Below are 16,710 nucleotides of genomic sequence, written 5' to 3'. Positions count from 1 at the left end.
CACAGCTCACCTGGTCTCACCCCTACCATTTACGGATGCTCATGGTTAGATGAAGCAGAAAAGCCTACGTAATTGCATAGCAGTTTACACGCTTATTATATTATATTATTTACTACAGTTCTTCCAAGGAGCTCAAGGTGGTGCACCTAGTTTTCCTCCTCCCCATTTTATCCTCACAGGTTAGGCTAAGAGCGGGTGACTGGCCTGAGGGTCACCAAGTGAGCTTCATGGCTCATTTGGGATTTGAACCCTGGTCAGGACAAAAATCACAAAAAAATGAATCAGAGCGGTATTTGCTACCATTCTGGGTGTGTTTGTGTGTTTAGTTTGTGAATGTTACATAATTACCTTATCTTCTGCTTTGTTTTCAACATCTCCCTTCCATTGAAATTAATTGCATAATTAATTACATGTGTGTTGGCCGTCGCAAGTTGAAGAGTTGTAGGTTTTAGCAAAAACCGAACTGTAGCCGAACAGAAACAGTGCGGATTGGAATGAACCCCAGATGGGACAGAAATCTCTGCCTCCTTACATCTCTAGCCCCAGACCAGGCTCCACCTTATACGGTGACACCAGAGATCTCATGCCCAAGGACAGCAGAAACCTGGAGCTGCCTGCAATGGTCAGGAATGGGCACCCCCCTCACTCTGTTAAGAGCCCTTCTTTCAATCACCCTCCCCAGCTTCCTCTCTCCACTCTGCAGCGCATGGCTTACTTGACCTGTATTACAGCGCTGCTTTGGCCTGGATGGTGCCTGACCTACAAATGTGTAGACACACACACACACACAGCACGCAATGTTGTTGCACTGCTTATTAAAGCAGACTTTGGTGCAAGGAAAATAATTGAAGCCATAAATCCTGCTGCTTTCCAAACACCTCTGCCCCTCTTTGCAGTAAGCTGGGGGGAAATCCTCTGCTTGCAGGGATGAAGGCTGGGATTATGAAGCTCGGGGCTGCAAAGCTTCTCGTCCAGCTTTTAGACGGTTTCTCTCGGTACCTAAGACCAGGGTTAGCAATACATGCCATTACAGAATCACATTACTGTAGCCCCAGGGGGGATTTCTGCAGCCACTCCAAGCCTCCCAGCTCATGATGGTATTCTTGGAGGAGTAGCACACTGCCTCAAAGAGCACACGAAGCTTCTTTATACAGACCTTTGGGCCAGCTCGCTTAGCATTCTTGATGCTGACTGGCAGCGCCTCTCCAGGATTTGAGGCAGGGCAAAAGGAGAGGTCCCCAGCATGCCTGCCAAGGGTCTGGAGAGAATCTTGGGGACCCAAGAGCTTCATCTGGCACCCAGACCTGCTTCAGAGAAATGTTGCAACACTCTGATCTGAAAGCACGGAAGACGAACCCAGGAAATGAGTATCCAGGGATCCAACAGGCTTGGGGGAAATAGGAACATTGGGAGCTGCTGTCCATTGAGTCGCACCATTGCTCTATCTAGGTCAGTATTGCCTACACTGAGTAGAAGCAGTTCTCCAGGATTTCAGACAGCAGACAACCCTACCTGGACATGCTGGGGACTTAACCAGGCAGATGTTCTGTCACTAAGCTATGACACTTCTCCTCTTCCCATGGGTGTGAGAAGAGGGAAGGGGCATGTTCCACTTTCCCTGGGTGTGTGTGTGTGTGTGTGTGTGTGTGTGTGCGTGCTTTCTCTCTTTCACTCTCCTTACCCCAATAGAAACAAGCTGTGGGGTGGCTGGTGTCCTTTCCAAACAAGCCAAGTCTCCGCTGCCAGCCAGCCATCCATCTCCCTCTGCCAAAAGCAGCCATGTCATTTCCTAAGCAGAATTTCTCTTTGATTTACTGACCACAAGCCCATTTATCACTGGCTGCAGTGGAGAAGGGGGGGGGAGGACTGCACTCCCAGCGGGAGGATAAATTGCAAAAGTGTTATTTCCCTGAACAAATCAACCCTGGGCTTTTTGCACAGCCCAGTTCGCTGGCACCAGCCTCTCAAGGTGCCTTTCAGTTGCAGAAAGCTCCAACGAAAAAAAAAACATTCTTGCTTTGCCACACCATGAGCAAAAGAGGCACAGTGTGTGTGCGTGTGTCCCTCCCTCCTTCCCACTGCAGAATCTGGCTCAGGGTCTTGCGCAGATGGGCACTCTGCCACCCACCCTTGGTCCCCAATCGAGAGCAGCCAAAAGCGCATGCCACTTCCTGCTTTTAGAAGCCCTGCGACAGATGCATTCTTCCCTAAGCCAAGGGAGTCTCTATGGTAGGGTTGCCATATTCTGGGGATGAAACACACACACATGCACACCCCACCATGAGGCACCCCCCTACTATACCTCATCTCCCTTGCTCGCTCCCTCCCTGCCGCTAACCCCTTCCTCACCTGCTTGCTCCCCACTTCTTCTCTAACCTTTGCTATCTTTGGCCTGCTCATGATGGGAGGCTGAGCGGCCCCAGGGACATTGCGCAAGGCCTGGCAGCCGCCAGGACCGGCGTGGGGCCTTGAGCGACCCCCCCAAAGGCTGTGCAAGGCCTGGCAGCCTCCAGAAACTATGCCAAGCCTAGCATGACCTCCGTCAGGCTGCTCCAGGCCACCCGGTCTGCGCTTCCTGTTTATTTATTTTTATTTTTTTAAAATAATATTTATTAAAGTTTTAAGGGGTACAAAAAGAAAAAGTAAAAAACATCATTTTAAACAAAAAACAATACAACACATCACAATAGGTAAAGAAAAAAGGATAAGATACAAAAGGGAAAAAAACAGAAAAATAAAATCCATTAAACAAAAAAGAAAAAAACAAAGGAAAATACAACAACGTGCTTCCTGTTTAGGAGAGCTAGAGTGGTGTAGTGGTTCAGAGTGGTAGACTCATAATCTGGTGGACCGGGTTCGCGTCTCCGCTCCTCCACATGCAGCTGCTGGGTGACCTTGGGCTAGTCACACTTCTTTGAAGTCTCTCAGCCCCACTCACCTCACAGAGTGTTTGTTGTGGGGGAGGAAGGGAAAGGAGAATGTTAGCTGCTTTGAGACTCCTTAAAGGGAGTGAAAGGTGGGATATCAAATCCAAACTCTTCTTCTTCTTCTTCTTGGGGCACAGCGCCTTCTGAGCATGCATGTGCCCCACAAAAAAAAAAAAAAAATCCAAAACACAAGAATAAAAAGCCCCCAAACAAAGACCTTTAATCCAAAAGCAAAAATCCACTCAGATAGGGTGCTGGCCCCCCAAAAGAGGGCATGTCCAGGAAATTCTGGATGTATGGTAACCATATCTATGGGGAAATAAATCCAGCCGGAATTCCTGTTGCGAGCTGCCTAATAAGTAGCACAGGGGAAAAGAGGGTGCCTGCTAAGATATCTCCCCCAGCAGGCTCACCCCACTTCCCAGTAACTTCTGCACCCTTTCATTTCACGAGGGCACTGAATAGGCTGAAGGTTGCCAGTTTGCAACCTGGACACCACACATAGGCTCTTGAAATCTTTCGCCACAGTAGGCAACAAGGCAGCCACAGCATTCAGTTTGCAAACTGCCCACCTCACTCATCTGCTGTGTGTCTGGGACATTAAAAGGATTACATCATAGTGCTTGGGTTGAGATATAGCAACACCAGTCTATGGCAGAGAGTGAATTTTTCGAGCCATTATACTTAGTATGTTATAAAAACTGTGGGTGGCAAGCATCATCTTAAAAGAAGCATCCGACCAGGAGGAAAAGCCTCTTCTAAGGCAAAATTATTATTATTATTATTATTATTATTATTATTAGCCTTCCACTTATGTCCCAAGGTTCTGAACATAGTATAATAAGAACAGCTTAAAAAGTTACAAAATTGTTCCAAAAATAATAGAATATGAAGGGGCTTTTTTAAAAAAATGAAAATGCCTCCTAATCTGGTCTGTGACCGTTTTAATAAATTTGATTTGATTTGAAAATGCCTCCTATGACATATGCATCTGCCATCTAAAAACACAGGATATTCTTCTGGTTTCAAAACTATTGCTTTCACATAGATGGACATTTGATTGATAGAATCATTGGCTTGTTGCAATCATACGTGGGAAATTGAGAGGGGTGGTGGGCAATGTGGCAAATCTACCACCCCTTTCAGAGTCAGCCATTTTGCATTGGCCAAAGTGGGAGGTCTGTAGGGTGGGGGTGGGGACCTAGTATTTATCCTCCAGCAATGGATTTACAGAAATGTTCCTCCCTTCAATGGGTCCAGGTGTATAATACTTATGCCACTTGCAATCTAATGTAGGTGAAGACACAATCCTGGTGCTTCTTCATTTGAGGAATGGAATCGAAGCAGCTCCAGTATCTGTTTGAGGGTCCACCATAAGCAGTAGAGCTTAAACCATGGAGTCTTCTGTGGATGTAGTGAGGGTCTCTACATCGGAGGTGCCCTCCCCACTGGTAAGTGTTCTCCACTGGTGAGGAAGGACCTCTATGCATTCCTAACCCCCTCCAGCCAGAGGATGTGGGTCCTACAGCAGTTCCACGCAGCCGCAATCATAAAGCACACTTATACCAGGAAGCAAGCCCCACAATAGGACTTAATTTTGAGTAAGCATGCAGAGGATGGCACCATAAAAGTCACACGATTTATCAATTAAATCGTGTTCCCAATTGTGTTGTGCCTCTAATTGTTAACAGTTCACAGAGGGTTACTAGGCTTGCCAGCTTTTCTGCTGGCCCTGTTCCTGGGCCTTGAACATGCCCAAATGAAGCCAGTGGTACTTCCTCCATCATTTTATCTCCATGCCTACAGGGGGGAGCTCCACCTGCTAAAATGCTGGGCTGCTGATAAAGGCAGAAGAACAGGGAGTTGGAATCAAAGAGGTGGCCATCCCCTCCAATTCAGAGGTGGAAACCCAAGTTTAAATGCACCAGCAGCAGGTCTTCCTGGTACAAGATTTGGGCACTGTTGAAATCTCTTCTGCTAAACAGCAGCAGAAGCGGTGCCAGTTGGTCCTTGTTCTCTGCAAAGTCTTCTCAAAGCCCCAGTGCAGCTTGCTGTGCTCATGGTAAATTGAGCACCATTTATGGACAAGTGACCCTGAGTGACTGGGCAGGCTGTCGCTGTTTGCGCTGGGCCAAAACCCAAGGCAGTTTGGCTGCTCAGCTGCCTTTCATCAGCATCCGCCATCTGACAGGAACTGGCTTGACCACCTACTTCCATTGCACATTTTTTCTCCCTCCTGCCAGATGGCTGAAGTACCATATTTTTCGCTCTATAGGACGCACTTTTCCCCCTCCAAAAATTAAGGAGAAATGTGTGTGCATCCTATAGAGCGAATGCAGGCTGCGCAGCTAAGCCCAAAGCCAGAACAGGGAGATGGAGCACTGCTCAGCGCTCCGTCTCACTGTTCTAGTTTGGGGTTAGCTGCGCAAAGCTTCCGCAGGGCAGCGGGGTGCCTTCCCGCTGCTCCCCGACCTGGTCTTTGGGGCTGGCGGTGGGGGAAAGCAGCGGGAGTTCCCTCTGGGCTCCAGAGGCTTCGGGTGAATGCACCTTGAACTCACAGAACACACCTTGTTTTAGAGGGGGAGAACAAGGGGGAAAAAAATTTGCCTGTTCTCCCCCTCCTATGGTCCGGTACATCCTATGGTCCAGTGCATCCTATAGAGAGAAAAATACGGTAATTTCAGGCTGTTTAGCCTATCTGGAGAGCTAGAGTGCTTGATATTCAGGCAGGATTCTACATGCACCCTTGGGCTCGTGTCGGTGGGCCCTTGGAGGCTTACCTGGTAGAAGCACCCAACAGCAGGTGCCTTGTCATCAGCGGCAGGTGGCTGCCATTTTGAATTCCCCACAATGCTCCTGGTCTTGCCCTAGTGTAGAGCGTAGTGGAAAATTTAAAGCAGTGGCTCCAGCTGCTCAGCAAAGGGGCCCGGGGTACGCACTGGCATGGTGGAGGGCCCTGCCGCCACACTGAGGCTCTGATGGTTGTCCAAAGATGTCTTGCACTGATGGCAGGGCTGAGTCAGCCCACAGGTTGGGGCAATACAGTCATACCTCTGGTTGAATACGCTTCAGGTTGAGCGCTTTCGGGTTGCGCTCCGCGGCGACCCGGAAGTAACGGAGCGCATTACTTCTGGGTTTCGCTGCTTGTGCATGCGCAGACGCTCAAAATGATGTCATGCACATGCGAGGAAGTGGCGAATCACGACCCGCACACGCGCAGACGCAGACGGGTTGCGTTCGCTTCAGGATGCGAACGGGACCCCAGAACGGATCCCGTTCGCATCCTGAGGTTCCACTGTATTGACTTGATCTTGTAGAACCTATGGACTGAGAACAAATACTCTTGAGAAATGCATACCATCCATGGCTTAGATCAAGTATGGGGAACTTCAGGTCTGGGGGACAACTGTGCCCCCCCAAGCTTCTCAGTCTAGCCCTTGGGTCTCTTCCTCAGGCCACACCCCTCATTGACTCTGCTTTGCACCTCAACCATTCTTTGTCTGGAATGCGTTCTTGAACCCTGATGATGCCTCTTGCTTACCTTTATGGAGGACAGAGGAAGGTGTGTGAGAATGTGTGCAGAAAGCAGACAATAGTACAAAGGTGAAATGTAGAATCATAGAATTGTAGAGTCAGAACGGTCATCTAGTCCAACCCTCTGCAATGCAGGAATTTCAACCAAAGTATCCATGGCAGATGGCCATCCAGATTGCTGAGTTAAGGAATGGCAACAAATTAAATTAGAAAGCGTAGAGCATGGGTAGGCAAACTAAGGCCCAGGGGTTGGATCCAGCCCAATCGCCTTCTAAATCTGGCCAGTGGATGGTCCAGGAATCAGGGTGTTTTTACATGAGTAGAATGTGTCCTTTTATTTAAAATGCATCTATGGGTTATTTGTGGGGCATAGGAATTGGTTTGTTTTGTTTTTCAAAATATAGTCTGGCCCACCACAAGGTCTGAGGGACAGTGGACCGGCCCCCTGCTGAAAAAGTCTGCTGACCCCTGGCGTAGAAGGAGTCCACCTGGAAATGCACATAGCTTTGCCAATTCCAGATGATGGCCACTTCAGTTAGTTAAGATATAACACAGAGTGCTCACGCAGTGTTCACACCCCAAGAAGGCAGGTTGCTCCAATTTCCTATTGAGCTTATCTGCGTAGAACTGGCTTTTCAAAGGTGGCTGAGATAGGCAAGCTACCTGCCTTGCGCAAAGAAGCTTTGCACAGGCTCTGCTCCAAGTCCTTTGTGCACCAACAGGATGAGATGCTTTGCACCGGAGGAACGAAAGGAAAGAGAACTCTGAGAGATCCAGGTTAACAAACAGCTTTATTGGTCATTTTACAAAAGGATTCATTAGCTACCAAAGAAACACCTGCTGCCCTCTGCCATGTGGCCAGCAGGACTGAGCACCTGGGCAATATCTGAGCATGTGCTTGGTGGGATGGGCTGCTCTCATTGCCCACCCTTAGCAGGATGGCGGAAGGCAAAGCCCCTTCCCCACTGCCTCCTCCCGTCCCCTCTCCCATCGGACCCAAACCCTCCAGTTGCAGAAATGCCAATGTTTCCAAAAGCAGGCCCTCCGAGGCCAAAGACTCGACTGTCCCTTTTGCCACGATTTATAAATACAGCTTCCTTGGCTCCCAGGGACTGCCAACCTCCAGGGAACAAACTTATTTACAAAGGGGCCAGGTCATGCGGCTTCTTTAGAGGGATCATAAATTAGAAGCACAGAAACACCCCCCGCTTCCCAGCCCAAAGTCTGCGGCTGCCAATTCCTTCGAAGGCCTCGCTTTCCCCCCTGCTGACTTCCATCTGGTTTCATCTCTTTTCCTGAAAGCAGAAAGAGAGGGAGGGGGTGGTATCAGCAAGATCTGCCTCTCCTCTTCATTTGCCTTCCATCCTTCCCGTAGGACAGTGTTTCTCAAACTTGAGTCCCCAGCTGCTGTTGGACTACAGCTCCCATTATCACTGACCACTGGTCTTGCTCACTAGGGATGATGGGAGCTGTAGTTCAACAACAGCTGGAGACCCAAGCATGAGAAACACTGCCATGGGTCATAAGAACACAAGAAGAGCCTGCTGGATCCGGCCAATGGCTCATCTAGACTCATAGCTGTCAACTTCCCCCCCTTTTTAAGGGAAATTCCCTTATTCCAAATAGGATTCCTCGCAAGAAAAGGGAAAAGTTGACAGCTAGGTCTAGACCATCACCCTGTTTTCAGTGTCCAACCTGATGCCTGTGGGCAGGGGTGTAGTGTGAGGGGACCCAGGAGGACTGTAACCCTGGATGCATGTGCGCAAACCAGGCACCCCCATGCAGGGATCCCTGTCCCACCCTACCTGCCGCTACCTGTCAGTTTGCATTTCTTAGTGTAGAAAGTATTGATCTTATGTGCAGAGATCTTTCCTATTCTACTTAATTCAAGAAGGTTCTGGGAGCTTCTCTGTGTGAAAGAAGCAGAAGGTTCATGATATTTGGGTTATTCCTTCAGAGAAGCTGAGTACTGCTGGCTTCAATTGGTTCTCTTATCTCTTCTTTCATGGTCATGCTGACTACAATAGTAAGGCCAGAAGGAGCCTGGGTTTCACTCTTTCTATCTCTCTATCCTTCTGGTGTGGTGTTCTGTATCTAGTATGCTTAGTGTTAAGGTTTCATTATATTGTAAGTTTAAATCAAGTCTGCTGCAACTGGATTTCTTATGGACAGTGCCAATCCTGAATGTATTGGATTTGTGACCATTATGCTCATTTGCCTTCAGTAGCTGTAAAGCTCTGCTGGATGAAATATTAATTGCCTCTGGTCTATTTTTTGGGAATCCTGCAACGTGTTTAAGTTTTTACTCTGTTAACTATACATTGGAGTTCTACTCAGCCTAGCCTGGTCTTGTTACCACGTCATCCCTGGGGCCCTTGCTGAATGGCCGCCCTGCGTCGGGGTTGATGCACCCACCAAGGGCTGAGTTGGTCAGCCAGTCTCCACCCTGTATGGGTAAGTGGGCAGACAGGTAGCGCAGTGCAGCCCTGTGGACCCTCTGTGCCCTGCGCCCACCCAGCGGCATCAGCAGCGAAGGCTGGGCTGGCACGGTGGGTTTTCTTCACCCTCTGTGCCCTGCTCCTTTGCGCTGGCAAATGATGCAATGCCTCTGCCCACAGGAAGCCCTAGCAGGGCTCTCCCCTCCTGCAGTTACCAGAAACTGCTACTCAGAAGCATTACTGCCTACAACCATGGAGGAAGGACATAGCCATCATGTGGCTAGTAGCTGCAGATAGGCAATTTGATTCAGGGCAAGGCTAACTGTCTTAAAGACATCCATGCTGGTGTCCATCACTGTCTTTGGGGGTCTCGGCACCTGGGCTGGTGCCAGGCCAGTGTCAACCCATCTCCCAGAACTGGCACCCTCTACCCGTCGCCAGGCCAGGTGCTTTTACGCCAAAGATTATTTTTAAAACACGCGAAGGAAGTGCTGCTAAATCACCTCGCTGCGATCCCCTGTTGTTCGGCTGCGTCCTGACCCATGACCTCTAGATCCTGTTGACCCCTTGGAGGAAGAACTTCCTGTTGTGGAGCAGTTGCTTGACACCTGGCTTCTGGAGAGAAAGCTGGGCTTGCTGTACCGGATGATTTCCTCCTCTGCCAGCACACACAGAGAAAGAGAGAGAGAGTAGAAACAACAACAGTGAAAGCAGGTGGTTAGTCTTGCAAGCTCTGGCTTCACCCAGACTTGGCTGCCGTTTTGCACTCCGCACAGCCTGTGCATTGACAGAAGGGCAGGCAGGTTAAAAGAGGCAGCTTTTGTTTCTGTTCAAAATAACAGCGATCTTATAATACCAAGGGAGGATTTTATGTCTGGCCGGGTGTCAGAAGCAGGTCAGCAATAACTCACAAGGTGTCAGTGAAGTTAACTCTTTATTCAAGGAAACAAAACAGCTCAGGCCTAGTGAGCACAGCAACCCTTCCCAGTAGGTCTTGCCCTGATGAGGGAGTTGTGAGGACTGAAGGCCCCTGCCTTCCCATAGCTGACTAAGCCTCCCCTCCCCTGCCCCAGGTCCTTCCCAAGCAATCTGAGACTCAGTCAATGCGTCTGTCTCTCCCCCGCCCTCTTCATACCTCTTCTGGTCCTGGGAGACCAGGGAGGGGGGAAGGGGAGTTGGTCACAGCAAAAAAGGAAGTAGCCTTCCTGATCTCTGCCTCTGGGTCTCCCTCCTCTCCAGCCTCTGAATCAGGACTGCTCTCTGCCCCAGCCTCTTCCTGCTCACAAAACCCTGCTACCGCTTCTGAGACCTTCTCCTCCCAATCGTCTCCCTCCTCTCTCTCTCTGACCACTCATTGCCATCCCACCACCAATCCCCTGGCTCTGAGCCTTCTTCCCTTGGGGGTTCCCCAGTTGGTGCCTCCCACCAGTCCTCTGCATCTAGCCAGACCATGACACTTTATCGAGACAGAAATTCAGCCTAGAGTACAGGAAGCCATTATTACTGGGGTTGGCATTACCATCCCGGTGCTGGTGGTAGTGCTGTCCTGCCACTGTGCGATGGACGGCTCTCCGCTCCAGGGCCGAGGAAGCATTCAAGTTTTTCTCCAGAGAGGAAGGGTCACAGTCCAGTCGCAGGGCGCCGTCTGGAGCAGCGGTGCCGAGGTCTTCGGCGGGAGGTGGCAAGGGCGGCGGTGGGAGATCTGTGAGCAGAACCAAGGGGGAAGCACTGTCAGTCCCCACCTTCCCCAAGATTTCCATAGGCACCTGTTGCATGTACCGTATTTTTCGCCCTATAGGGCGCACTGGCCCATAGGGCGCACCTAGTTTTTTGGGGGGGAAGTTAAAAAAAAAAATTCCCCCAGCCCCCAGAACAGGCTGCTGCCCGCAAGCCTTGCAAGGACTCGCAAGGCTTGCGGACATCTGCCAGGAGCGCGCCCCGTGGTTCGGGCTGCAGGCTGCCGCCCGCAAGCCTTGCGAGCCCGGCGGGACCTCCCCCGGGCTCGCTAGGCTTGTGGATAGCTTCCTGAAGCCTGGAGAGCGAGAGGGGTCGGTGTGCACCGATGCCTCTCCAGGCTTCAGCAAAAGCCTGCATTCGCCCCATAGGACGCACACACATTTCCCCTTCATTTTTGGAGGGGGGAAAGTGTGTCCTATAGGGCGAAAAATACGGTATTTAAGCTGTACCTTCACAGCCATAAGAATGGCACCCATTGCTTAAAGACAGGAAATCTGAGAGTCTTACAATGCTGAATCACAACCAGGAATATTTGTTTTAGAATTTTTTAAAAAATCAATTTATTTTAAGCAACTGAAACAATACTCCCTTCTAGATTAAGGTATGTAGCCGTGTTGGTCTGACACAGTAGAAATATATATATATAATAAAAAAATTGTCCAGTAGCACCTTAGAGACCAACTAAGTTTGTTCTTAGTATGAGCTTCCGTGTGCATGCACATGAAAACTCATACCATATATATATATATATATATATATATATATATATATATATATTTCTAATACTCCCTTCTGTTTGTCTCATACTACAGAGAAAGATGGGAAACAGCGCTAAAAAGCTAAGGAAATAGAGAGGAAATTAAGAGGAGGGAAGGAACCCTAGAAGGATGGAAGAATTGGGCAACCTCAGGGGCCAGGGCACAGCCACACCTACCTCCCTGCTTCTTCTCTCGACGGTAGTGGCTCGACTTGGATTTCTTCTTGCTTTTTGCTTTCTGTCCCGGAGGGAGAGGCATGTCTGCTAGGTTGGGGTGAAGTTTGCCTGTCGGTAAAAGCCCAATACCAGAGTGAGACTCTTCAGCCAGAGACCTGGTCTGTTCCACCCAGCCTTGGACCTACCACATGTGTTCCTGTGGCTGCTAAGGAAGCTCAGAACCATTTCCTGCTAAAAGCGGAAGGGGGCATGACTTAATCGTTCCTTATATTTCTGTCCTACCCTTCCTCCAAGGAGCTCATGGCACTGTACATGGTTCCAGCCCCTCCCATTTAAACTTCACAGCAACCCTGTGAGGTGGGTCAGGCTTAGAGATGGCCAACCCCTGTGAGCTTCATGGCTAAGAGCGGACAGGAAGCCATGTCCTCTTCAGTCTTGCTCTCCACTGGGAGAAGAAGGGATTTCTTATTAAAGAAGGGATGAGGAACTCCCATCATCCCTCATCAATGGCCATATTGGTTGGGGCTGATGGGAGCTGGAGTCCCACAACATCTAAAGGCCTGTGGGTTCCTCATCCCTGTCTTAAAGGAATTAAATGCAAGGGCCCTCGCAACTTGTTGATGGGCAATCAGCTCCAGAGATGTATTGACTATCCCAGCTGCAGTGAATTGGTACCGAGGGAAAGCCTCTCAAACCCGGCACTGCAAGGCCACAGACTCTCTGGTCAGGGACATCAAGGAGGTGGCCAATCCCTCCATCTCCCTGTGCTCTAGACACCACATTGCCCCTCAGAAGAGGGTCGAAGAAGATGCACCCACCTATTCCCGGAGAGTCAACGTTCTCTGCACTGTGTGCCGGCGTCTGGCTCAGGTTGCGCCGATGACCTTGCCTGGGAGTGATGCCTTCAGGTCCCTCTTCAGGCACGTTGAGATTTGGGTTGGACTGGGTCAAAGGAGGACTCGAGGCTTTGGGCAATGGCCCCGAGCCGTTGGGTAACCGCCTTGAATGCAGAAAGCAACACATTAAGCTGAGAGGACAAGCCCCAGTGGGAGCAGATAAGAGGTGGGGAGACCAGCTGGGCATAAACCAGAATTCTGCATCATGGCCCCCATTCTGCACCAACAAAAGCTGAATTTTGGTTATCTGAATGATGTCATACTCACTCCCACCATGAGGACCAGAAACCTCCTTTCTTGTTTTTACAAGGTTGAGGTTGTTAAGGATGCCGAATTCTCTGCTCAGTACAAAATTGCACAGTAGGATCTAAGAGTACAAACTGCCCTGGCTTATGTTTCCCACTTCTATGCTCTAATACCATCCATTCTACAACTTCTCTCTGTTTAGATCACCTTCCTGATCAAATATGTGTGCCCAGGAAGGACAATTAGGCTCCGATATGCACTTTACTCTGCAAGGTGTGGATTGGAACAGTTTGTATTGGAACTGACAAAGAACGAATTCCCCCAAGCACCCCAGTTTTCCCAAGTCCCTGGGTGAATCATACCTGGGCAGGTGTGGGATCTCAAAGTGATGCAGCCTGGGGATATCTTCAGACGCTCTCATCTCCTCCCGGGGTGAGGGGGTCAGCGTGGCTGTGGACTGCTGGCCATAGGAATTTGCAGGAGAGGAGGCTTCTCCACGAGGTGGTGGCAGAGGACATTCCTCTTCCTGGATGTTCTCCATCAGGTAGGTCCTTTCTGGCAGGGGTGGGCACCACTCCTCCACCTCTGAACTACAAAAAGTGAGTGAGCTAAACATTTTGGGCTGCGACACGCTGCGCTCCCAATCCCTGAAATCATCCTAAGGAGAACAAGGCTCCATAACATCTAGAGGGGGCATGTACCCATGGGCGTGGAAGCTTTTTTCCAATCTTGGAGCCAGTGACACTAAAGCAAAATGGAAGTTTGTTTGTTTGTTCGTTCATTCATTCATTCATTCATTCACCATTCATTCATTGTTTTTGCCCAAGTTGCTCAGAGGTACATTGTTCCTTCTCACCTCACTTTTTACTTTCATAATAACCCTTGGGAGTTAGGTTAGGCTGAGCAAATGACTAGGCTGAGCTTGGCCAATGAGCTTCATGCCTAAATGAGGGTTTGAATCCAGACTTCCCCATCCTAGTTTGACTCACTAACTCGGGAATGGGGAACCTGTAACCCTCCAGATCTTGTTGGATCACAACTTCCATTGTCCTTGATTATTGGCCAATGCGTCTGGGATTGGATTCTAAGGTCTCCCTTCAATGAAGTCAGCAATTGCATTGAAACATCTGTCTGGAACCTAAGTCCAAAAACATCTGGAGGAACCCAGGTTCCCCACCTACCCCTACTCTAACTAAAACACCACACTGGCTGTGAGCCAATATGGTGTTGTGGTTAAGAACAAAGGAGTGGGTGGTGCTGTGGTCTAAATCACTGAGCCTCTTGATTAGAATCCCCATGATGGGGTGAGCTCCCTTTGCTCTGTCCCAGCTCCTGTCAACCTAGCAGTTCAAAAGCATATCAGTGCAAGTAGATAAATAGGTACCACTACAGCAGGAAGGTAAATGGTGTTTCCATGCGCTCTGGAACTCGTCATGATATCACATCGCACCAGAAGCAGTTTAGTCATGCTGGCCACATGACCCGGAAAGCTGTCTGTAGACAAATGCCAGCTCCCTCGGCCTCAAAGCGAGATGAGCGCTGCAACCCTATAGTCGCCTTTGATTAGACTTAACCCTCCACCTAGTGGTTAAGAGTGTTGGACTAAGACCTGGGAGACCAGAGTTCACATCCCCACTCAGTGATGAAGCTTACTGGGTGACCTTGAACCAGTCACAGTCTCTCAGTCTACCCTGCCTCCCAAGGTTTTTGCAAGGATAAGACGGGAAAGGGAGGAATCATGTATGCCACTTTGAGCTCCTTGAAGGAAAGGTTGGATATATATGTATTTTAAATATGCTCTGATTGACTTGCTCCGGTTACTAACCTGGCGTCCTAGACCAGTTGCAGTTTCCAAACACTCTTCAAAGGCAGCAGTTTACAGCAGAGCGCATTAGAGCACATTATAGGAATGTGCTGGCCCGATACCAGTTGGAGCTCCAACTAATTGTGAACATGTTTCCCAGATCAAAACCAGTTCCATTTCCAAGGGAAACATGGCAGTGAAAGGACGTGGCCTCTTCTGCCCTTCTTTTGTTGCTTACCTGACTTCTAGCTCCTCGTCTTCCTCCTCCTCCACATACTGGCTCAGTTCACTGGCAGATGGAGGTGGGGGAAGCACTTCTGTCCAGTTGAGGGATGGTGTTTTCACTGGTTTCCCCATGGACTTCTGTTTCCCAGGCTTGGCAACTACTGAAGAGAAACAGAGCTCAGAGATGGGACCCTCCGGCACAGCAGAGGATGAAATTGCTTTATTTAACAAAAAAACTCCAACAACTCTCTAGCAGTAGAATGCCATGCACATTTACTCTACAAATATCTACATTGGCTCCAGGTACATTTCCAAGCACAATTCAAAGTGTTGGTGCTGACCTTTCAAGCCCTAAACGGCCTCGGCCCAGTATACCTGAAGGAGCGTCTCCACCTTCATCGTTGAGCCCGGACACTGAGGTCCAGCTCTGAGGACCTTGTGGCTGTTTCCTCCCTGAGATAAGTGAGGTTACAGGGAACCAGGCAGTGGTGGTGCTTGCCCTGTTGGATGCCCTCCCATCAGATGTCAAGGAAATAAACAACTATCTGATTTTTAGAAGACATCTGAAGGCAGCCCTGTTTAGGGAAGTTTTTAATGTCTGATGTTTTATCATGTTTTTAATATTCTGTTGGAAGCCACCCAGCGTGGCTGGGGAAACCCACCCAGATGTGCGGGGTATAAATAATAAATTATTGTTATTATTATTATTATTCAGAAGCAAGTCCCCAATGATACTAAAAGCTCATTTTCTTGTTGCTGTCAGATGAGCCTTGCCAACTCGGGGGATGCTAGTGACTTAGCTAGGATAAAAGGCTTTAGGCAGACCCTTACGTACCCTGGACCTAAGCTGTTCAGGGCTTTGTAAATTAATTCATCCCTGTCAACCTGATCTCTCTCCATGATCTTTTCCCATTAACTAATTTCCGAGCTAAATATTGTTGGGGCGTTTCCTGTTTCGCTCGAGCTGCGTTGCAACATGCTATGCATGCTAACAACGCCCTATCATTAACCACGGTGATAAAATCACCATTGGACTTTCCATACACTAGAAGATTCTTCTGCAAGATGCACCAGGGGGTTCCATTTCTAGGCAGGTGACACCAATGGAACTTGAAAACATAATTCCCAGGGAGATGAGAAGAGTGCCCAGTTTCTCGTTTGCTTAAGGTCCTTACCACTCTCAGCTCTGCCCCGTTCGGGTTGGGCATACTGGATGCTGGGCAGCCCAGGTTGGCCGTTCCACTGGCTCTCCTCTTCATCAGGTGAGTGTAGATGTGCTGCCCCGTATGGTACCACGGGCGTGGTGGCATATGGGGTGGTGTGCTGGGAAAAGGCCCCATTGAACGTCCTCATGTCGTCGCTGGCAGGATCGATGGTGCTGTAAATGGGCCCATCGGACACCCCTGTTCCAAACTTCTCCGTCTGAGCAATGTAATTGGAAATCCCAGCATCTGCGAACGAGGGAGACCCATTGTGACCTTGCTTAACCAAACCTTCTGTTTTTTTTTATAATATTTTTTATTACGTTTCTTTCCAAATTTTATACATTACAAACAAGGAGTTTACAAGAAACCATTTTTTTTTTTTTTTAACAAAAATCCCAAATTGGACTTCCCCACCCCTTCCGATTCTGCGTTCTTTATATTAACAATGTCAGCAATTTGTTACCTTATGTCATACCTTATTGTAACTTTTACATGTTATGTATCTATATTCAATGTATTATGTCAGAATTTTTATACCTTTAAAATAAACGTAACATGTTCAATTTCATATTATCTCCTTTTCTCTTTTGTCACTTAGTTTACTATTTACTTAATCATAATTGCTAAAGCGTATCATTTTCAAATCATGCACCGTCTTAAGATTCATACAGTTTGTAATACTTTTGCAAGTAGTCTTTAAACTTTTTCCAGTCCACCTCAATTATTTCTACATCCAAATCTCGGATTCTGCCGGTCAGTTCAGC

At 48.8% G+C, this 16,710-nt stretch overlaps 1 protein-coding gene across 7 annotated transcripts in view; it reads right to left on the bottom strand.

Annotated features, from left to right (window-relative positions):
• Nucleotides 1–7,233: 7,233 nt before the first annotated feature.
• Nucleotides 7,234–16,710, bottom strand: part of ROBO3 (roundabout guidance receptor 3) — a 354,058-nt gene continuing 344,581 nt past the window's right edge. For 6 of the 7 annotated variants that reach the window (XM_053367474.1, XM_053367476.1, XM_053367477.1 and 3 more), the window contains 8 exons: nt 15,917–16,192; nt 14,755–14,902; nt 13,075–13,302; nt 12,389–12,570; nt 11,571–11,678; nt 10,419–10,601; nt 9,403–9,557; nt 7,234–7,756 (listed from right to left, as the gene is read on the bottom strand). In XM_053367474.1, the coding sequence (XP_053223449.1) occupies nt 7,745–7,756; nt 9,403–9,557; nt 10,419–10,601; nt 11,571–11,678; nt 12,389–12,570; nt 13,075–13,302; nt 14,755–14,902; nt 15,917–16,192 (1,292 nt within the window). In that variant the 3' untranslated portion in view covers nt 7,234–7,744. The remainder of the gene's footprint in view (nt 7,757–9,402; nt 9,558–10,418; nt 10,602–11,570; nt 11,679–12,388; nt 12,571–13,074; nt 13,303–14,754; nt 14,903–15,916; nt 16,193–16,710) is intronic. The other variant, XM_053367473.1, reaches the window with a different exon arrangement.

This window comes from Podarcis raffonei, chromosome 15, assembly GCF_027172205.1.
Source record: "Podarcis raffonei isolate rPodRaf1 chromosome 15, rPodRaf1.pri, whole genome shotgun sequence".
Classification (NCBI taxonomy): Eukaryota; Metazoa; Chordata; class Lepidosauria; order Squamata; family Lacertidae; genus Podarcis; species Podarcis raffonei.
The sequence above is the reverse complement of the archived record's forward strand: the minus strand, read 5'-3'. Positions and strand labels throughout refer to the sequence as shown.